We start from the raw sequence: 22,446 nt of genomic DNA on the forward strand, positions 1-22,446 counted from the left end.
CTCTCTCTCTCTCTCTCTCTCTCTCTCTCTCTCTCTCTCTCTCTCTCTCTCTCAGGCGCGCGCGCTTGCCTTATAGATACGTAGATAACAGCGGCTCCGAATTGCATTCCTGCTTTGCGCCCCCGCCCCCCCTTGCCTGCTCTTCTGTCTGCCCTTCCCCACTTCTACCAGCAGGCGGCATCCTCTGCCTTTCCAATCCTGGCCTTCGCCTCCCGTTCAGAGCCGTCGTTTCTCTCCTCCTCTCTCCCCCCCCCGCACTTTTTTCTTCTCTTCCCTTCCCTTCCCTGGAAGCCTGACGTCAGTTCGGTGCTGCTCACCCCCTTCTCTCTCTCTCTCTCTCTCTCTTTTTTGGGGACGAAGGTTTTCGGTTCCAATCAGGCTCCTGCTATTTCAGCTGGAACTGGGGGAATCAATGGCTTCTCTCGGCAACTTTCCGGCGCGCCTCTGAGAAAAAGCTTCTGCTGAGCTTTGGCAGAAGAATAATTCTCTTTTTTAAAATTATTTAAAGAGAGGAAGAGGAGCAGGGGAAGAAAAGAGAGAAGGGAGTGAGGGACGCCAAGAAGCTTGGAAGAGAGAGGAAAAAAAGAACTTTTTTGGAGGGTGGCTTTCTGCTCTCGTACAACATGCAGAACACCCGGGCTTTGATCTTCATGTTAACCTTCCAGATCTGCTCTTTGGAGACCGAGACGCCTACAGGTCAGCACCCCGAGACCCTCGAGTCCTTCCTCCCCGCAGCCCCCTTCTCCGCCCCGCTCGCTCCCTCCGGCCGCCGCTGCGTTTCGCAGCCTGTTTTCTTGGAGAGTTTGGCTAGGCGCTTCGCGGGAGCTTTGCGCCCAGTACTTGCGTTGCTCAACTTGTGCTTTCGCTCTCCTCCCTCGCTGCTTTGCCTGCCTGCCTGCCTGCCTTCCTTCCTTCTCTCGCTAACTTCGGAGGCGTCTCGCAAGGAACGAGCCGGCGGGTTCTCAGCGCTTGGGAGGCGGCGGCAAACCGGAGTTTGAAACGGACCTGTTTGCCTGGTGGCGCATTTCCTTGTCGGCGTTCGTGGTCCAGGGAAGAGGGTGGCGGGCTGCTGTTGTTTTTGGAGAGCCGGGGCGGGCGGGCGTTGTGTGTGTTTAAATTCCTGCTCGGGAAGAGGCTGTAAAACGAGCCACCGGGAAAACTTCCTCCCCTTTCCCTGCTCTCGCTTTCGGTCCTGCCTAAAGTGATTTAAGGTCCCCGAGAGCTCCGGATTGGTCTGACTAGAGAAGGCACTGGGGCTAAGGGGAGTTCAGTGCAACCCTCAATCTCAACCCCCTACTCAAATATCCCCGGCATCTCCCCCAACTTCTTTTAAACTGCGGCAGATCTGACGCTTTTCAGCTATCCCAGATGATATATTTTGGAGACCTTTGGGGTTTGGCTTGAATCTGCGTTTCCTCGGTCCCTTTCCCCCTTTTTTGTCCACTTTCTCGTCGGCGGTGGTGGTTGACCGTGCAACCCTAAGTGCGTCTACTCGGAAGTAAGCCCCATTGAATTCAGCGGGGCTTACTCCCACGTAGGAGGGTGTAGAATCGCAGCCTGCGACTTGTGTGTTGCCGAAGGCTTGCAAACGTGTTTCTGGGGAAATAAGGCGGAAGGACCGGGTTAGCTGTCTCCCTCATTTCGCTTCCGAATACATATGTTTGTATGTGTATGATTTGAAAAGAGGCTACAAGCCAGAGACCACACTCTTTGTCCTGTCCGGTGATGAAGATGAAGATGATGAAGTACTTTATGGTTGAAACTGTCTGAAAAGGGGTTTTCAGGAGATACTGTCTCTGAGTGCTTTGGCTCACAGTTCAAGACGGGCGCCCAAACATTTACCCTTCTCCTTGCAGTAAGTCCTGGGATGCCCCCTTTAGAGGACTGTGTGGCACGGTTTCACCGGGACCCCTTTAAAGTATCGCCACCTTAAGGGATCCCCTGGGGTGTCCAACATACCCCGAGGGTCTTGTGCCTTTTTTTGGGGGGGGGCTTCTCTCCCCCCTTAACCCTGCAAGTTGTCCTGACTGTACTTTGCAAGGAGAGAGGTTCCAGGGGCGAGAGGAAGGTGGCCGGATAATATGCTTGCTCGATTTGCCTTGATCCCGAAGGGAGAACCGTTTCCTTAGAATAAAACACCAGCAAATGGGCCAACTTTTGACTTTCCCCAGTCACTGCTTTTACCGCAAAGCTTGTAAAAGGCAGTAGAAAGTGTGACTCTTTCTATGTGTGTTGTGTTGAGAATGCAAAGGCTGGCTTTTATTTTCCTTGGCATTTTTTTAAATAAAAAAACAGCTGGAGAAATGTCTTTGACACATCAGACTTACCTAGCACGGACTAGGAATAGATCTGCGTTCAGCACAGATGATTTCCTGTGCTGTTGACCTGTGAGCAACCACTTCAAACTTGCCTTTATTTGCTAGGAATAGATCTGTGTTCTCCATAGACGACTTGCTGTGTTATTGACCTGTGAGCATCCACAATGTGTCTCTCTCTCCCTCCCCCCCTCATGAGAGTCACATCCTTCCTTTAAACCAACACATCACAGAAGGGAACAAAAGAGACCGCTAAGCATTTTTCTTAAAATGTCAAACAGTTAATATTTTTAATGGCACCTCTACTTTTTTTTAATAAAAAAAAATCCCATCCCAATATTGCCATCTCAACACCTGACTTGCATGCCGCCTTTGAAAATATATTGCTTGCAATGAAACCTTTATGAGACCAAGAGCTGTAGGTTGTGGAGAGTTTTTTTCCCTTTCCCCTAAGTGCTACATTCTAAGCCTAGTGTTGTGGTTTCTTTTTAATTCCACTTTGCAGGAATTTTTGACGACGGTTCACCGACTGAGGTTTCTGTTTTGCTTGACGATCCAGTACATTTGTGAACCGTGTCTGGAAACCTACAAACATCAGTTGACCTGATTGTGGGTGTCGCTGGGGGAGCAACCTGCCCCCACCCCCATAGCAACAACCCCCTGCTTGCTGTGTTCTGGAAACACTTGCTTCCTAAGTCATATCTGGTTTGGCTGGGTTCCCCCCCATAAATGCACAGTGCTCAGCGTCTGCTTTCAAGCATTCTTAAAGTTTAAAAAGCTGCCCCTGCGATTTGAAACCAACACCGGTTCTAGTGACAGACGACTGAAGGGTTGACAGGCTACGTGCAAAAGTCTTCAATGGGTTTAACGTGCAATCGGTCCTTTGGGCATCAAGGGATGTTGAGAAGGTGGGACGCCGGGTGGAGGTTTCTCTCGGGTCCTTTCTGCTTCTCATTACCGGCAGTAGCAGGGAGGAGAGTTCCTCCAGATGGAATGAATGGCTCTGGAATGCTCTTGGGGGTGGGGGCACACATGCCTTATTATTATTGCCTAGCCTTTTCCCAGCCGCGGCATGTGGGGTACAAGAGAAGTGAGCTTTTTGCCATCAAGGTGGGAGTTGGTACATGGAAGACCCCAGGATCCTCCAGATCTTAGCCCCTCACCCACCACTTAGAGGGGAAGGACTTCAAGTGCCCTGGCCATGTGGATTTCTCTTCGCAGAGCGCTAATTACATCAACATAACATAATAAGCATGGTGTTCCTTCTAGCACAGTTGCTAAAGTGTGTGTGGGATGGTTGACACTGCAAGTTTGAAATCAGTTCTCTTGGGGGCAGTGGGAACTTGCCTCTCCAAGTTAAGGCACAGCTATGGGGCTGGGGCAGGCCTTGCATAGGGAACAGCCCCCCAGCAGTATCTAAAGCAAGGGTGGGGAACCTGTGTGCTGCCCCCTCCCCTCAATTTCTTGGAATCCCATCGGCATGAGATGTGATGGGAGTCGTAACCTCCCCCAAAAATATTGTTAAAGGATGATATGTTTTGACACGGGGGATGCCTCCTGCTGTCGGAGAGGAAGAGAAAGCAATGTTTTTGCAGAGCTCAATGCTGAAAGCCCTGTCTCCCAGTTCTTGAGCAACTTGGCATTCTACTTTCATTTCCTGCTGGTATTCTGCAGTCCTTGAGCATCTGGACTTGCCGGGATCTTCTTGAGTTGGGGCTTTAAGTAATTAAAGGGCCATGATAACTCAGTGGTGGAGTCACTTATAAGGTCTCAGGTTCCGTCTCCAGCATCTCCAGGTAGGGCTAGTGGAGACTCCCTGTCTGTAACCCCAGAGAGCTGCTGCCAGTCAGTGTAGACAGTACCAGGGGTGAGGGACCAATGGTCTGACTTGACACAAAGCAGCCACCTCCTATGTCCCTATATATTGTATAGTATAAGCATATTTTTATCTGTCATTTTCTTGCATGTGTGTGTGTCTATGAATAAGGAATATGCATCTTTCTTTCAGTGGAGGGCTGTGATAGGGTTTTCTCAGTGGTGATTTTTTTCTTCAACTGCAATTTCTTTTCTCGAACAGAGGAAAGCTTCTCCCTGCATAAACCCAAGCATTCATTACACAGGTAATGGTAGGAGTATCGAAAGCTGCCTTCCACAGACAATTGGCCCATCTAACTCAGTACTGTCTGCACTGACTGGCAGCAGCTCTCCAGGGCTTCAGGCCATGAGTTCTCTCCCAGCCCGACCTAGAGATGTCAGGGATCAAACCCGGGACCTTCTGCATGCAAATCTGATGCTGACCCCCGAGCTACAGGCCTTCTTCCTCAAGTGTTGATGGGGAGCCACATTCCTCTTACATGAGCCTTGATCATTGGAAATGCCTGATACTCCAGGTGATACAAATTTGCAGCGAGTTCCCCCCCCCACCTGCCACTCACACCAGCAGAAACTCTACCAGTACTGTTGCTTTGAATGCCCTGCAGGCTGCCTGGCTGAAACAGATGCGGTTATATGGCAACAGTCTTTCTCTTGTGTGATTTAGATAAGTTGCATGAAGTGAGCCACCCATACTCATTAGCAGATTCTGCAAACTTGTTGCTGATTGAAAGCTTGTTCCATCAAGCCCTGAACATCACAGGCAAGCAAAGTTCTTTCCTTGAATCTCACGCAGGTCGCTGCTTGAGCATTGGTCACTTGATAGCTGCAATGTCAAGTGCCAACTTCTGTGCAAGGAGCCCTCCCCTGCACCATGCACCAATCATGGCTGCCTCCCCCAATTTGGTGCCCTCCAGATGTTTTGGATTATGAAACCCTCTTAGGGTGTTTCCCTCAAATATTTCTCTCGTAACTTCTTCTGGCCTCGGGATGGCCTGACACCTTGCTTGTGGATGGCTGGTGCTGTTTTGGCCCCATCAGCAATGGGGCTCCCAGCCTGAACATTGGAAACAGAGGGAATGATTTATTGTCAAGTCCTCGTAGTTGAAGAGGGGCTATGTCCACTGGTTGTGCCTTCTGCTTGTTGACGTGACGTACCGTGTAGAGCCAACAAGCCGTGCATATGCAGATCGATTTCCAGTCACACTCTGCAGACAACGTTTAGGTGCTGACCTTTGGATTGGTCTGCAGAGGCTGCCCACTGTATAGGCAGTGGTAGAACATGCATTTATTTCAGCTGCACATATTTAGGCTGCAAACACCTATTAGCCAGTGCCATTGGACTTCCCTGGGGCTGCCAGCCAGATCCCCAGGGCTGATCTGAAGTCTCCAGGTATGCCTGGCCCACTCCAGGTCACAGGGAGAGGGACTGAATCTCCAGGTAGATGAGAGAGCCTTTAATTTTTATTATTAAGAAGACTAGAATACCCTCGGGGTCCCTTCCAGTTCTATGGCTGTGTGTGCAGCTTGCAAACCTCAGCCTGGCAGGAGCCAGCTACAAATTATTGCATAGGTCCGTGTGTGTGTGTGTGTGTGTGTGTGTGTGTGTGCGTGTGTGTCTGCCTTCCTCCATTCCCTCCTCCCCTCTCCCAATTAACTTCTGTCTCCAGGGCTCAGTGATGGGAGGGAGCATAAAGGGAGAATGACCATGGCCTATCCTCATGACATCAGCAGGGGTCACACCAGTGGCTCAGGTTCGGACCCTGAAGTGTCAGTGTCTGGGATGCTGCAGACCTGGCAACCCTCATCTCCCTCCCCCCCAATAAACCTGTATAGGATTGTTCTGCACATCACCGTGAGGTATGGGGACTAAGAGGTCACAGTTAGGTCTACCAAAAGGATGGAACTTTCACAGGTGCCTGCAGATTCCCAGCCACTGGGCAGTGGCAAAGGTAAAAATGAATTCCATGGGAAAAAATGGCGGAAGCTTTTGGCTCAAAGGGTGAACAACCACAAAGGAAGAGCATAAGCAAATTCCATATGGACGTGGCCATCCTTTGGGATGTCCCCCCGCCTGCTTCTATTATGGGAATGAAAGCATTGAATGAGTACCATGTCTCCCATACTTGTGCAACAGAAATTCCTCCTGGCTGCATGCCTTTGCACCCTTCCAGATCAGCTCTAGATAGTTGGGAGAGCCCCTGGAGCAGATTCCATGCAGTAAAGCATAATGGCTTCTGAATGTGACCTGATGTGCCCTTATAGCCCACCCTTTGCTAAATGGTCCTAGGGTGAATTGTAAAATAAAATAAAATAGTTAAGGTAAGGGTAGAGTACAATTTAAAATAAAAGCCAAGAAAATGGTGAATATCAGATGAACAGCGCTCAGAGAGAGAGCATTGGTGTTGCATGCGGAAGGTCTCAGATTCCATCTCCGACATCTTCAGATAGGGCTGGGAATGGCCGCTGCCTGAAACCCTGGTCTGGGACTTCTGGTGAGAGTAAACAAAAAGAACACAAGAGGAGCCTGCTGGATCAGGCCAATGGCTCATCTAGTCCAGCATCCTGTTCTCATGGTGGCCGACAAGATGCAAAAGTACTGTCCCCTCCTGTGGTTTCCAGAAGCTGGTGTTCAGAAGCATTGCTCGCCCTCTAGCGCTGTGGAGGCAGAACATAGCTATCATGGCCAGCTGCCTTCAGTATCCCTCTCCTCCAGGAATTGGTCCACTCCATCACTGCCTCCGGTGCCAGATAGGCAGAGTAGGCACCAGCCTAGGGGCCCCATGCCACTTAGGGGCTCTGCGACAATGGATCAAAATAACATCGATTTGATCTTGAAAGAAAATTACAACCAAGCTTTCTTAGTTCGGTGTAACCCCACTAGAGTGGGGTGCCCCTGAGATTTTGACTGCCTAGGGGCCTCCACAGGGTTTAATCTGGCACTGATTGCCTCCCATGGGGGTGAGTGTGATGTTAACATATGAGAGAGTGCTGGAGGTGAAATAGTTAAACAGGTTGCCCAGTCAGGACCCAGGGGGGTGGAGTCAGTGGGACTATACAACCAGCTCTGGGAGGGGCAAAGGGAGGAGTTCGATGAGCAGTTTGTTGGAAGTTGGGTGGTTGGTTGGAGTGGGAGTGAGTTGGGATAGAGTCTGTGGTTAGGTTGAGTTAGTGTAGCGAAATAAGCTGAGTCAGGAGCAGTTAGGGGCTAGGAAGACAAGTAAATATCTGAGAGGTGGTTTAGTGAGTGAGAGCAGGTAGCGGAAGTTATAGGTCTGGATAGGCACCCCATGAATGTAATTGACCGATACCGTTTATGAAACCACACACTTGTTAAACTGCAATAAATAAACAGAAGTTTATGTTTCAATTTAACCCTGACTGGACTCAATATTGTCCCAGGTAGGGCCTGGGTGGTGGCAGTGAGAAATAAAGTGGTGGCACAGGGATCAATAGATGGTGAAACGTCTGGGGACCCTGTGTGATCGCTACAGTGAGTTCCACAGTTTAACTATGTGCTGTGTAAAGAAGCGCCTTGTCTTATCTGTCCCAAACCTTCCAACATTCACGAGTTCTAGCATTATGAGAGAAGGAGCAAAACTTTTCGCTATCTACCTTATCTGCACTGAGCTAGATGGAGCAATGGTCTGACCTGGGGTAAGGCAGCTCCCAATGTTTTGCTACCTGCAGTCCTCAGCAATGGGTTGTGTGTGTGTGTGTGTGTGTGTGTGTGTGTAAGCAACTCCTGCCATTGCACGCGGCAACATTACCGTGGCAGCACAACAAATGTGTGCTGTACTCAGGGCGCATGTGTGCCATTGTAGCTCCGAGTAACTGTGTGGTATTGCTGAGTGCTTCTGCAACACAAACAGAAAATGAAATACTGTTCTGTGCATGGATGTGCTCCTTGCCTACAAGGAGGGGGCAGTGTGGAAAGCCAGCCAAGTTCTAAATGCTCCCGGATATGATGGATGCACTAGAATAAACAATCCCATATTTCTGCAGTGACGTTCCTCGGGTTCCTGCTGGATTGGGGGCGTGGCGTTGGCCAGGTCTTCTCTGGCTAATGTTACTTGGATGCGAGTTACAAATTCAGTGGGTGGGTGGGGGGTTGACTTTGGACTGGATTCAGGATTCGGAGGAAATGTCTGTTGGAGGCGATGAGGTTTGCTGTAATTATTCTTTGCCAAGTTGTCGTCCAGGATCTGGCAGCTGCCTCTACATTTCCATGTGGGGACTCCAAGATACCCACCCCCAATGGGAAATGGCCTTGCATGCAAAATGTCCCAGATTCAATCCCCAGCATCTTCAAGCAGGGCTGGGAGAGGCCCCCATCCCCTTCCTGGAAGAGCCACTGTCTATCAGTGTTGTGACAGTAGCAGCTGACTATGTTATTTGTTGCTGGTTCAGACGGAAATCCCTGAATACAGTGTTAGGAGAGGAAGGGAGTGTGTGTTTTTGAGTTGATTTGTGTTGCCTGTTAATAAAATTCTTCTAGTCCTCATGCACTTCACAATGTCATTTGTGTCTGCTGAGGTTTTGGAAACAAGAATGCATGTTTTAAAAATACTCGATTTACTATATTGCTCAGAATTTATGGGGCCTAAACTGTTACCCTTCAACTTTGAAATAAGGGATTTGCTTGTAACAGTAAAAAGGTAAAGGTACCCCTGCCTGTACGGGCCAGTCGTGTCCGACTCTGGGGTTGCGTGCTCATCTCGCTCTAGAGGCCGTGAGCCGGCACCGTCTGAAGACACTTCCGGGTCACGTGGCCAGCGTGACGAAGCTGCTCTGGCGAGCCAGCACCAGCGCAGCACATGGAAACGCAGTTTACCTTCCCGCTATAAAGTGGTACCTATTTATCTACTTGCACTTAAGAGTGCTTTCGAACTGCTAGGTGGGCAGGAGCTGGGACCGAACGACGGGAGCTCACCCCACCGCAGGGATTCGAACCACCGACCATACGATCGGCAAGTCCTAGGCACTGAGGTTTTACCCACAGCGCCACCCGCGTCCCCGCTTGTAACAGTAGTCTGCTCTAAAACAGGGGTGATACAGGGTTTTCACGTACCACAGAGCAGTGTCCAGAAAATCGGAACAGCCGGCATGGATGTAATTTCTGTAGAATTGATTCAGTTTTTGGTTGCAAAGCAAGCATGTACCAGAATATGCCTGATTAATCCCTCATGTTTGCACAAAAGACTGTCTTGCTTTTGGCCTGGAGTAGGGCTGCATATACCCCCACAGAAATCCTCTCAACTGTAAGTTGTTAAGAGTGCTGGGAATTGTAGCTCTGTGAGGGAGTAAACTACAGTTCCCAGAATTCTTTGCATGTGTGCTTTTAGTGTTTGACATCTACACAACCAACTTAATTACAGTCATACCTGTGGATAAATACGCTTCAGGATAAGTATTTTTGGGTTGCGCTCCACAGCGACCTGGAAGCGTGTTACTTCCAGGTTTCACCACTCGCGCGTGCGCAGTCAGTCAAAATGACATCAAGCGCATGCGCGGAAGCGGCGAAACGTGACCCGCAGACGCACAGTCACGTCTTACGTTCTGTTCAAGATACAAACGGGGCTCCAGAACGGATCCCGTTTGCATCCCAAAGTACCACTGTATTAGTTTCACACTTCTGTGTAAAACAGGAATAGCAAAGCCCTACATGGCAGGGTTGTTGTGAGGAACGAACAAGGTGCAGATTGCAAAGCACTTTGCAGATGCATTTTTTTTAAAAAAAACATGTATTTTAAAGACAACAGGGCATTTTTATGTGAACGACATTCAACCAAACCTTACGATCAGCAGGTGGCCCTTACTCCCTCTTGGCTGCGCTTCCAAGGTTGTCTCCAACTGTTGCACCCCTCGTGATGGAACGCCCTGTTGTTCCTGTTTGAATGAACTTCCCTTGAGCCTTTGGTCCTAATTGGACCATCACTGGAGAACACAAGGAGGCTTCTTCTTTGTTCCTTAAACAATGTGGGTGAGGAGAGAGAATCTGCAACCCCCTCCACTAGGAAGGGATTCTGAGACAGACAGCCTCATGCAAAGAGCCAAGCGACCTCGCCGGAGAGATGGAATGGAAGGAGAAAGCTATGGGATGGAGGGTTAAGTGACGGGGTGTCCTCAAGCATCCTAAGGCATCCTGAGTGGGCTGTGGAGCCCTGGCAGCAGCTTGAATATTAATCGGGTCAGCCACCTTTCCAGATGTAGCCAGAATGGTGGGTGCTGTAATTAGGAAGCCTGCTGAGATTTCATTCATGTATTAATTATGATCGTCTCTGTGAACAGAATAACGGCTTCTTCGCCTTTCTTCTACTTCTGGTCTGTTGCTTTTAAAATGCACTTAGTCAAGTGAGCAGGGAATGCAGAAGTCTTGTTTTCGAACCCGGGGGGGATGCAAATGAAGTCCGCAGGGGGTCGGTGTGGAGAAGGGAGCGCCCTGATCAACTCTCTACTCCTCTGCCAAGCCTAACAGCCTGAAGTTGTTTTCGCTCCCTTCTGCTCCTCAAAATGACCCGCCGGAGTCTTCCAGAGAGTGAATAAATTCCAGCAGAATAAGCAGCCGCTGCCGGGTTGTTGTGGGCGAGTTTTCCACTCACCTTCCTCTTTTTCGAATCCAGGAATCTGGATGGGCACTAGCACTTGGTATCCTGCTCTGCTGAGGCCTGTCCTGGATTAACTGTGTCAGCTGGCTGGGAACTGCGTTTTGAATTTCCCACAGTGCCCCAGGGCAATGGTGTGCTGCAGGCATTGTGGCCGTCCCAATCTGACCTGCGCTGATTGCTGGGCTGCCAGCCACTCCTGCCTCCTGAAGCCCTTCGAGACAGAAGAGGATGCTTCTGCAGAGGAGCCCCTGGACCAGTCCAGAACTTGCCCTTCAATGGGAAATCCTCCATAGGAGACCCTCTTCAAATTATTATTGAATCCATAGGCTTCAGTGTTTCGCAGATGGATGTAAGCAGCGCTTTTTTCGGGGGGAGGGGGATGCAGAGGTACGCATACCCCAAAACATTTTGTGAATCTAAGTTTGGCCTCATTGAGGGGCAATGTTTCCATATGAGTAGGAAAATGAGAGTACCCCTAAACTGTTTTTATAGAAAAAAGCACTGGATGTAAGGACCTGCTTGTAACATCAGTGGTGGATATTGCCCATTGGGATAGGTGAGGTAAAGACAGAGAGCACAGCAGTAGGGGCAGCCAGCTAGTTTTGTCCTCCTCCTCCTCCCTACTACATTCTACACTGGCAACAATGGGACTAAGGAGAAGGAAGCAGATAGGCCGTCCCACCCCTCTGGACTGGTTGTAAGTCAGAAGGCAGGCAGGCATGCAGGCAGATGTTGGTTGGTTAGTGGGGCAGTGTCCCACTCAGCCTAATAGAGGTGTCTTCACTGTGGACTAATCTATACAGATCAGTTAAAACATTATAAATACATTATAAACATGTGACACCAGAGGGCGCTTAGAGCAGTATAAAATCATCAATGTAAAATTGCATTGAGAGCTATATAACAGGTTTTTCTTTTTAGTGTTTCTACAGTCAGTAGAGGGACATGGGTGGCGCTGTGGGTTAAACCACAGAGCCTAGGACTTGCCGATTAGAAGGTCGGCGGTTCGAATCCCCACGACGGGGTGAGCTCCCATTGCTCGGTCCCTGCTCCTGCCAACCTAGCAGTTTGAAAGCACGTCCAAGTGCAAGTAGATAAATAGGTACCGCTCTGGTGGGAAGGTAAACGGCGTTTCCGTGCACTGCTCTGGTTCTCCAGAAGTGGCTTAGTCATGCTGGCCACATGACCCAGAAGCTGTACGCCGGCTCCCTTGGCCAATAAAGCGAGATGAGCACCACAACCCCAGAGTCGGTCATGACTGGACCTAATGGTCAGGGGTCCCTTTACCTTTACCTTACAGTCAGTGTAGATCCAGCCTATGTAACACCCACATCATCACATCAAGGACAGGATAGAAAAATGCTTTGCTGGATCTGGGGCACATCCAATCCAGCAAATTGTCTTCCAGAGGCACCTCTGGAAGCTCACACGCAGCATTTGAAATTTAGCACCTGGCTATCGGCCACTTGTGGCCAAGTGAAGATGCCCGGGCACCAGGATGGTGCCTGACATCTCCACCATCTGGAGGTGCATGCCTTGGGATCCTTGGATCTTGACTGTTTTCAAACACTAGCAACACATCCTGTGGAATTCTATCATCTGTTGAATTTTATCTGTACAATCAGAATGAATTTCAGGACCTCAAAAGTCGTATTGAAAAATGCGTCTTCAGAGCCGTCTGGCCCCAAAATGTCAACTAGACATTCCGCTTTTGGCGACTGCAAGCCTGGTTTAAGGAGCCATTTGTCACCTAGCTTATATGAGTATCTGACACTGCTCACAAGCAGTTAGGCTAGAGCAGTGCAATGCTAAACTTTGCTTGGTTTCCTATCTCCATTCCATCCCCAAACTCACCTGGTGTTAGGAAAGCTTAGGGACTGACTGTAATTCAGTGGGAGAGCATGTGCTTTGTATGCAGAAGTCTCTGGCATCTCTGGGTAGGGTTGGGAACGTCCCTTGCTTGAAATCCTGGAGAGCTGCTGCAGGTCTGTGCAGACAGTACTGAGCTTGATGGACCAGCATGTTTCTAGTCCTTTGGAGAGGGACAGGAGCTTATTTTGCTTTTAGGGCAAAGCAGCTTCTGCCCCTGATCTCAGCCCACCTTTATGCACTTGCTGCAACCTGTAGCTTTAATTGGTTTCAACAGCAGGCTAACCGTGTTAAAATTTATGAATGGGGACCTGGTAGCAATCTAAATAAATAAATAACCCATAATACCAAAGTGTGCTGCTGGGGAATGATGGATTGCTGTAAAATGAAACAGCCAGGCCTTCCAGCAACAGACAACCTGATATTCAACTAGAGAGGAGGGAGGGAGGGAGGGAGTTAGTAAGGGAGACAGAGATGACCAATGTAACAGAGTTAAAAGTTGGACACTTCCCACCAGAAAGTTGTAATATGGCAGCTGGAGGGTTGGGTGGATAATTATGGGATGAGGAATGGTGCTTGCAGTCAGGTTCATTGGCTTTATGTGGGTCTCTTAATTTTACTTGTTGATCTCTTACTGTTCATTTTATTTTATTTTTGTATATAAACCACCCGTGGGAACTAGGCTGGATTAGCCATTAAGCAACATCAGCACATGCTTAGGGCATCAAGGGAAGGGGGCCACCACAGGAATTTTCCGTTGCCAGGTTTTTAACATTAATGGTCACAAATTGCTCAGCTGAGCCTTCATTTTCTCAGTTGAAGTATATTTAAAAATCCCAGTAGAACAACTGTGCAACAAGGCAGGCTGGATGCCTCATCTCTGCTAAGTATAGAAGCAGACGTGTTACATAATATTAGTTTTGAGGATCTGATAAAAGACTTTTTAATTAGAAAAAATAGGAGAATTCTCCCCCCCCCCATATATAAATCAATTTGAATTACAGTACACAAAAAGAAACATTATTTTCCATCATATAGTAGGTTTTGTTTCATTTCAAAAAATAAATAAATTATTTTACGGCCTATTATTGTTCATATTTTGAATTAGATACATAGGGGGGCACCAAAATCTTTTAAGTGCTTAGGTATGCCTAAGCAGCCTTCCCATTTGGTCCACCAGGCCTTTTCAGTCTAGCCATGCCTACTTGCCCTACTTGACATTGTGTATAGTGGGGAGGGAGTTCCATAACTGAGGGGCCACTACCGAGAAGGCTCTGTCCCAGGCCAACCCCTCCTCACCACCTCTGAGTGCTGAGGGACTACTACGAGGGCCCTGTCTGCTTCTATTTGTACCTGGGAGGGTCTGTAGGGAATGAGGCAGTCTTTTAGACATTTGGGGCCTACATCATTTAAGGACTTTAAGCACGAATGTGAGCACATTGAATTAGGCCCACAAATGACTACAATTCCATTCCATTCCTGCCCATCAGCTGTTCTACTTAGGGCTCCAAAGTCCTTCATATAGGAAGGACATAGGAAGAACATAAGAAGTTGCTTCATACCAGGTCAGACCATTGGTCGATGTTTAGGGTTGCCACATTCCAAAAACTGAAAATCCGGACACAAAAGATGTTGAGCATTTAGGACATTTAGGTGGTTTCCGCCTGAATACTGTTTCTGACGGCTGAATCCCAGCTATGTCCAGGAAATTCAGGATGTATGGCAACCCTAATGTAGCTCAGTATTGTCTACACTGACTGGCAACTGATTTCAATCAGGAGTCTTTCCCAGCCCCATCTGGAGATGATTGGGATTGAACCTGGGACCTTCTGTTTGCAAGGCAGATGCTCTGCCACTGAGCTATGGTCCTTCCCCATATGAGGGCCTCATGGTGGTCACGTTGAGGACCCCAGCTCCAGTGCTTACACTGACCGACTCAACAAGGGTACATAGCAGCCTGAGCAGTTCCAGGAGCAGGAGTAGTTCTGCATGCTGCAGGCTCTTTGAGAATAAACTAGCACGGGCAATCACAACAGCTCCAAGTTGGCTTCATTAATCCTAGATTCAAAAAACCAAAATCCCAAGCTACTGCTTTGAACATAAAGGAATAAAGGACTTTCAAGGAATGAAGATGGTCTGTCAAGGGCACATATCTCACCTTCGAGCCAAAGAAACCAGACAAGGCCAGCTGTTTTACTTGACCTCTTCTGTGCTCCAAAGAGGGGGAAGTGCAGCTCAGCAGCGGCCAACAACACCCACCCACCCAAGGATTCAGGCCAGCCTCCTCCATGGGGAGTTTTTTTTGGGGGGGGCGCCTAGCCCTGGCGCTCACCCCCAAGGCTCTAGCTGCCAGAACCATGCCGTCCTTTAAGCGGACGACATGGAGCTTGCTGCCATTACCTCCTCAGCAAACCGGAAGTCTGAGGTACTGCTTATTTCTCTCCCTCTGACAGCTTCTGCCATGGTAGCCAGAGGGAAGAGGGGCTCTCCACTGGATCTAGATCCCAGCATGATTGAAAAATATTCATGAGCAGCCCTGAGGATGGAGCTGCAGTTGACATTCCTCCGCTCGGTGTGCGTGCATCTCCCCGTCTCAACGCTTTCCTGAGTTAGTGACTTGGAGTTCATTTCTCTGAATGTATATTTATATTTTTCCAGGTTACTAAACTCTGATAATCACGTCTATAATCCACGATAGTCTGTTTATAATGGGCTCGTAAAAAGACGAGGATGAAAAGGATTTGCATCCTTGCCGTTGTTCGGAGGGTGGCCAAGGCAGCAGCACGAGGCAGGTGTAGCCCGTCCTTCCTGAAATAGCTCAAGGGGGACGTACACAGCTATTTAAAATGGGGTTTCAGAGTTTTTAGGGGTTTTTGAATGTCTTATGTAGATTTTTTAATTTCATTGTTCTGTATGGGACGATGACAATAAAGATGTCGTATCGTATTTCATCTTCCATCCCCATAACAGCCCTTTTGAGGTAGGTTAGGCTATGAGGCTGTGACTGGGACCGCCCAGTGAGCTGTGCTCACCACTGGGGATCAGGACCCTGGTCTTCCAGGTCCTAGTTCAACACTCTAATCGCTCTGTGTGAATTCCTTCAGGTTTTGGTGGCCCATGTCAGGATTGCAAGCTGCCAACCTTGGTGGAAAATGCCTTGTTTGTTGCAACAGGTCAGAAGCCTCTCAACTGTCTGGTTTCCCTGCATTAAGTTGGAGCATTTAAGGGAATATTTTTCCACTGTGTCATTTTATTTGCAAATGGATCCTCCTCTCCTGCTTCTTCTGATTATTGTGCTCCTTGAATAATGTTTGTTACCTCTTGGAACAAGCCGGAGCTGTTTCCCACCTGAGGGGAGAACCTTTTTACGCATGTAGGGCAAAATGGCTTCCGTTGCACAGTATGTTGCAAGGGCTGAACAGACCAAGAATCCATGGCCAGCTCTGCCCTGTGCAAACATTACCTTTTCTGGGCATCCATGGCAGGGAAACAGCAAGCAGTGAGCTATGGGGCACAGGCCCGGGACCCCACAGCCATGGCGGGGGTCTCGAAATGACTGCAACTTACTTTCTCTTTTCTAAGCCCCATATCTTTACAGAACAGGAACACTGCTGCTGTTAGAGTGAAGCTCTAGACCAGTTCCGGGAGACCTCAGTCCTGAGTGCAAATCAGGCACTTAGGACTCTCCATGGGCCGACTCCCACTTGCCCTCCTTTATACCCTCCTTGATGCCTTTGCTTAGCTGAAAAGTGTCCCTTGAAGCTTCTTGCTTCCCTGGATAGAGAGCAGTGCATGTAGAAGCTAGACTACTGTACAAAGATAACATGTGCATGCATTGCTCCGCCCGCCACCAGCATGTGGCCCCTGGAAGGTTGCTCGGAAGGCAGTGTGCCCCTTGAGCTGGAGAAGGTTCTTTGGTCCTTCTCCAGACAGTGACACAAAGCCTTCTTTGCTATGCCCCAGAGAGGGATAGCTTGGTGCAGGGATGAGGAACCTGTGGTCTTCCAGCTGCTGCTGGACTCCAACTCCCATCACCCCTGATGGCTGGCTGTGATGGCTGGGGCTGATGGGAGCTGGAGTCAATGACATCTGGAGGGCACCTGTTCCCCCATCCCTAGTGTTAGTACACTGAGTGGCACCAGTTCTCCATCTTCAAATACCTGAAGGGAAGATGGAGCAAGCTTGTTTTCTGCTGCTCCAGAGGGTAGGACCCAAACTAATGGATTCAGATCACAGGAAAGGGGAGTCCCACGAAACATTAGAAAGAACTTTCTGTGGTTAAGAGCTGTTTGACAGTGGAACAGACCCCCCCCCCGAATGTGGTAGCCTCTCCTTCCTTGGAGGTTTGTAAACAGAGGTTGGATGGCCTGTCAAGGATTATTGATTCCTGCATTGTGGGGGACTAGAGGACTCTTGGGTTCTCTTCCAACTGTACAGTGTTATGATTTTAGGACTTTGGACAGGGGACATTTCCCGCTTTACCTGGAGAAGTTGAGGATGGGACCGGGGACCTTCTCCATGCAAAGGATGTTCTGTGCCACACTGAGCTACAGCTCTTCCCCATTTGACAGCCATTGATCAATAAGTGATGTGTAAACGTAGGTTGGAAGATCAAAGCTGGGCTGCAACCGGCTGAGAGCAAAAGATGCCATGGGGTGTGTGTTGTAGGGAGGGGGAAATGCTGCTAGCTTGAGCCACCGTCCTTTCTCAAAGTTCCAGCCTGTTTGTGGTAATGTATTCTGGAGAGCCATGGTTAATTCATCCTCTTCCCTGGCCTCCACGTTAGCTCTGCCTCTCTCCTGCTGTGAGCGCTATTGTCTGGAATACTGAGCAGACACGTTCTCTCTTTGAACGCCTGCTTGGGATTGGGGTCAGGGATTGGAACGAATCGGCTTGGCTTCCGTCCGCCAGATGCGTCTTCCCCAACTGTTGCCCTGTGCGTCTTCATCAGGGCCATGGAGTGTGAGGGAAGGGAGAGGGTTGGTTTTTTTTTAAGGGGGGAGACAGAAGAAGAAGGGTGTGCTGCCATGAGAGGGGACTTGCTCATTGCTCAGGAAAATAAACCTGTGTGGGACACAAGGTTTCAGCATTACAAAGTGCCTTCTCTGATTTTCTTTTTTAAAAGAAAATTGTACAGTGGTACCTCGAGTTACAGACGCTTCAGGTTACAGGTTACCTCAGGATGAGAACAGAAATCGTGCGGTGGTGCCATTAGCTAAAGTGGTACCTCAGGTTAAGAAAAGTTTCAGGTTAAGAGCAGACCTCCAGAACGAATTAAGTTCTTAACCCGAGGTGCCACTGTACTTGAATGCCCTGTGAGACTGTGTGTGTGTGTGTGTGTGTGTATGTCAGCAACTGACTTCTTGAGGCTCCCTTAAATGTTCAGTTTTCTTTACTTTCATTAACAAATGCAAAATGGAATATGGCTCTGCTCTGTCTCCAAGGTTGGAGGCAGTAATGTTTCTGAATACCAGCTGCTGGAGACCACAGGATTGGAGAGTGCTCTGCTGCTTGAATCCTGCTTTCAGGTTTCCCCACAGGCATCTGATTGGCAGGGCCAGCCTGCCCATAAGGTGGGTTGAGGCAGCTGCCTCTGGTGGTGGGTTCCTGTGAGGCAGCTCCTCTGTGGGTGCCCTGCCTGTCCCTGTTGCTGCTGCCAGAGAAGCAAGGAGAAGCGGAGGCAGCAGCTTCCAGTAAAATCTCACGAGACTTCCATGAGATCTCACCGGAAGCTGCTGCTGGGAGACCCCAGTAAGTGAGGCTTTGGTGGGTAGGCAGGTGGGGCTCCAATGGAAGAGGAAGTGGCGCCTTGCTGTTTTGCCTCAGGCGGCAAAATGAGATGGGCTCCTTCTGCTGGCTGGCAACTTCAAGAACAGGACACAGGATTATATGAGCTGTCGGCCTGATCCAACAGGCTCTTCTTACGAGAAAATGTTGGGGAAATTCCCTCTCAAGCAATATTTTTGCTTTCAGAATGAAGGAGTATTTTCTCTTTCACAACTTCTTCAAAGCAGTGCTTTTAAAATAAAACCTCTGGAAAACACCTGGAACCAAGGTTCAAAGGTGGTCATTTGAGACTTGCCTTGAGATATTTACCCTTGAGGTGCACTGAAGCCCTGAGAATGGGGGACGCCATAACCCAAGTCTTGGTGCTGAACTCTGGAGCCTGCCAGCCCTATCCAAGCTTCTGAAGACAGAATAAGGGAAGGAAGGAGAAATTTGAGGGGGAAAATCCCATGCCCCGTTCACTTCTTTCTCCCCTACTCCTCTGGAAAGATTTGGCCCTTGGGGCAATGGCAGCCATGGGGGTGGTTTCAGGCAAGGCCAGGGGATGCCGGTTCCCTTGGGAGCTATTGCATTGCAGAGGCCACCACCTCTGCTGCTTTCCAGGTCACTAAAGCATCACTAATGCCCATTGATTGGGGATCATGTCGTGTTTTCCCCTTGACTGCCTCCTGGGCCAGTGGGAGAGAGTTCAGTTGCAAACTGTTATTCCCTCCCTGCGGGCTGAGCCCCCAAGCACTTAAAATCTAGCATGACAAATTGAATAAGCAAAGGGCAGGCCCTGATATGTAAGGGAGGTCCCTGTTTGCAAAGGACTTGGGATGAGGGGAGAGGTTGAGTTTTGGGGGTGGTCCAGAGAAGGGATAGGTGTCTGTCTGTCTGTCTGTCTGTCTGTCTGTCTGTCTGTCTGTCTGTCTGCCTGCCTGCCTGCCTGCCTGCCTGCCTGTCTATTAGCTTTTTAAGGCAAACCTGCCTAATTCACAACCAAAATGGCCATTGGAAGAGACAACTTTCAAAATTCGTGCTACCCTGAATTTTGCATTGCACTTCTGCAACCAAGTAACACATGCAGAAATACACATGCTAGGGTAAAATGGGCACATTAATGCATATGTGAGTGAAAATGACATACAAAATGCATCCTGTTGCTTTGCAAAAATGTGCATGTTAGGCAAAATTGCACCAACAAATGTGTATATTAGGAGAGATTTGCTGATGAGCTTTCAGGTCCTTAAATTTTTTCAATTGCAAACTGATGTGGAAATGAGAAGAACTGACAAATGGGGGAAAAAAATGAGAAACTGAAATTGGCAGATTTGCTCATCCTCTAGGCCAGAGATCAGTGGTAGAGACCATGCTTTGCTCCAGGTCTGCAGAATCACATGCTGCAATAGATCTGGTTCGCCTTTAAGACACCACAAGACTCTTTGGTTGTACAGGAGGAGCACAGTTAGCTCAGTTGGTTGGAGCTTGGTGCTGGTAATGCCAAGGTCATGGGTTTGATCCCCACATGAGCCACCTGCATATTCCTCCATTGCAGGGGGTTGGACTAGATGATCCTTGGGGCACCTTCCAACTCTACAATACTATGATGCCAAAAGTTGGTGTCTCTGTCAAATCTGAGTTTGAAATCGCACCCAGTGAGGAAAGCAGAGCAAGCAGCAAGAGCCAGAGACTCAACATTGGGACAGTTTATAGAGATGTGATGCTCAGGAGGGAACCAGCGGAGAAATAAATAATGGGACCACAATAAAATAAAAGAGGGGACCTAATGTGACCAAAAGGGATAATAATACCACTAATAAAAATAAATAGACTGTAAGAACAGAAACCTTCACGTTAAGTTCTCTAGCAACTGTGCGTTAGAAAGCATTGTATGTTTTCAAAAAAATAAGGAACCCATAAAAATAGGACAAGAAAAATGAACATAATGATCCTCAGTACAAGAACAGAAATAATAAAGCAATAAAGCCACAATCATCATAATGCAATGTGGGAAATAAAAGCCAAGCTCTTTTGTGTGTTAAACTCCCTCCAGATCAGCTACTATATTATTATTATTTTATTTGTGTTTATATCCCATCCTTTTCTCCAAGAAGCTCAAGGTTGAGTACATGGGTTTCCCCCTTCTGCATTTAATTCCCGCAACAACCCGGGGAAGTAGGCTAGGCTGATAGGCAATGACGGGCCCAAGGCCACCCACTTCTCAGCCAAGCGAAGCAATAAATTAATAAGATAAACCACTTAGAAGCTTTTTTTTTTTAAATAAAAAAATGAAGCAATAAATTTTGCTAATAAAAAAATGGTATGGGGTGGGATCCAAACTCTGCCCATTCTGTTTGCTTCCTGTCTTTTAGGGGAACCTGCAGGTTTCTCACCAGTTCCCACTTGTCTTGTAAGCATATTCCGTTTTTAAAAAAAGATGAAGCAAACCTTTTACGATCAAGTGTCCTTGCTGCATGTTGCTGCCAGCTTATCATCACGGTTTCACCTGCTAAAATTTCTAGTTAAAGTTTCCTTTATTGGTAAACGAGGTCTCATCATCATCTAGGGATGCCTCTCTCCTTTACTGGCAACCATGTGCCAAGATCGCTCACAGAAGCATTTTTTAAATCCCCTCTAAAGTCACTCTGACCCCGTAGTCAGCTTCTTTGTTGACAAAGGTTAGCGCAAGAGCCAAACGTCTCTGTGGCTGTCGTCCAGTTTGGTTCCTCGTCATTGCACTTGGTTTGCTGAGTCTAGTGGTTCTTTGGACCTGGAAGGGTCGGATTAACAGCATGCAGGGTTCTCTTGTCTGTGTGATCAACTTTACCTTTAGGTACCATGCACCACTGGAGATAAATTCTAGCAGTTCTCATAGCTTAAGGTTACCAGATTTTTTTTCAAAGAATCCGGGGACACTTTTTTTTTTGAAAAGAGAAAATAAAGTTATTAAAAATAATAATTAAGAAGTAATATCTTCTCTTCTGTGGTCTCCTCTGTCACGCTGCCTTCCTCTGGACCCCGGCCTGCTCTCTTGGAGCGCTAGCTGCTGTGGAGTAGGCTCGGCTCGGGCCTGGGCTCGGCCACATTTCCTTGCCCTCCCGGTGCTCTCCTACCTCTCTTTCACAGTGGCGGCAGCGGCGCAGCAAGGTCAGGGTTCCCCTCTTTTTACTCCTTCCTCTTTATCTGTCTTCCTTCTCCTTCCTCCTTCTCATTGCATTGGCTCTGGGGTTTTCCTGGCCCTGGAGGGCAGTCGGCTGGGTGGCCGGGAGCTCTCACTCCCGGCTCGATTTGGGTCGGGGTGTGTGTGTGTCAGCGGTTCCCACACTTGATGCACCAGGCGTCCACGGTTCCCCCTCTGCAGTGGCAGCAGCAGCGGCAGTCTCAGCAGCCCGGAGCCAGCCTGGTAGCGCAGTTGGCTCTGACTGGCTTCAGGAGCTGTTCGCTGCTGTGGTGCTTGCCATTTAGCCTTGCCAGAAGTCCCCGTATGATGTGTCTTGTGCTGTTGAACCAATCACACAACATTCATTCCCTACTAATAAATCTACAACACTTAAAATATAAATCCAGGGACATTAAATGAAGCCCGGGGACATTCCAGGGACGGATTTAATGCGGGGACTGTCCCCGGGAAGCGGGAGGAGGAGGAGTAGTTTGGATTTGATATCCCGCTTTATAACTACCCGAAGGAGTCTCAAAGCGGCTAATAATCTCCTTTCCCTTCCTCCCCCACAACAAACACTCTGTGAGGTGAGTGGGGCTGAGTCTTCAGAGAAGTGTGACTGGCCCAAGGTCACCCAGCAGCTGCATGTGGAGGAGGAGGGAAGCGAACCCGGTTCACCAGATTATGAGTCTACCGCTCTTAACCTCTACACCACACTGGCTCACATGGGGACATCTGGTAACCGTATCATAGCTACTAGGAACCCAAACACTTTTCCTAGGGGACACAACTGATCCCAAGTCTCTCTCCACAACCCATGCAACTTTACTTTGCAAAGTGGGGGAGAGAATTG

General features: G+C 48.7%; 1 protein-coding gene across 9 annotated transcripts in view; it reads left to right on the forward strand.

The window, feature by feature from the left end:
- The first annotated feature begins 305 nt into the window (after positions 1 to 305).
- PTPRU (protein tyrosine phosphatase receptor type U) overlaps positions 306 to 22,446 on the forward strand; it is a 363,596-nt gene continuing 341,455 nt past the window's right edge. For 4 of the 9 annotated variants that reach the window (XM_083626766.1, XM_083626767.1, XM_083626769.1 and 1 more), the window contains exon 1: positions 321 to 696. In XM_083626766.1, coding sequence (XP_083482892.1) covers positions 624 to 696 — 73 coding nt within the window. In that variant the 5' untranslated portion in view covers positions 321 to 623. Of the gene's footprint in view, positions 697 to 22,446 lie in introns of all 9 variants that reach the window. The other 5 variants (XM_083626768.1, XM_083626770.1, XM_083626771.1 and 2 more) reach the window with 3 other exon arrangements.

This window comes from Podarcis filfolensis, assembly GCF_964270895.1.
Source record: "Podarcis filfolensis genome assembly, chromosome: 8".
In the NCBI taxonomy this organism is placed as follows: Eukaryota; Metazoa; Chordata; class Lepidosauria; order Squamata; family Lacertidae; genus Podarcis; species Podarcis filfolensis.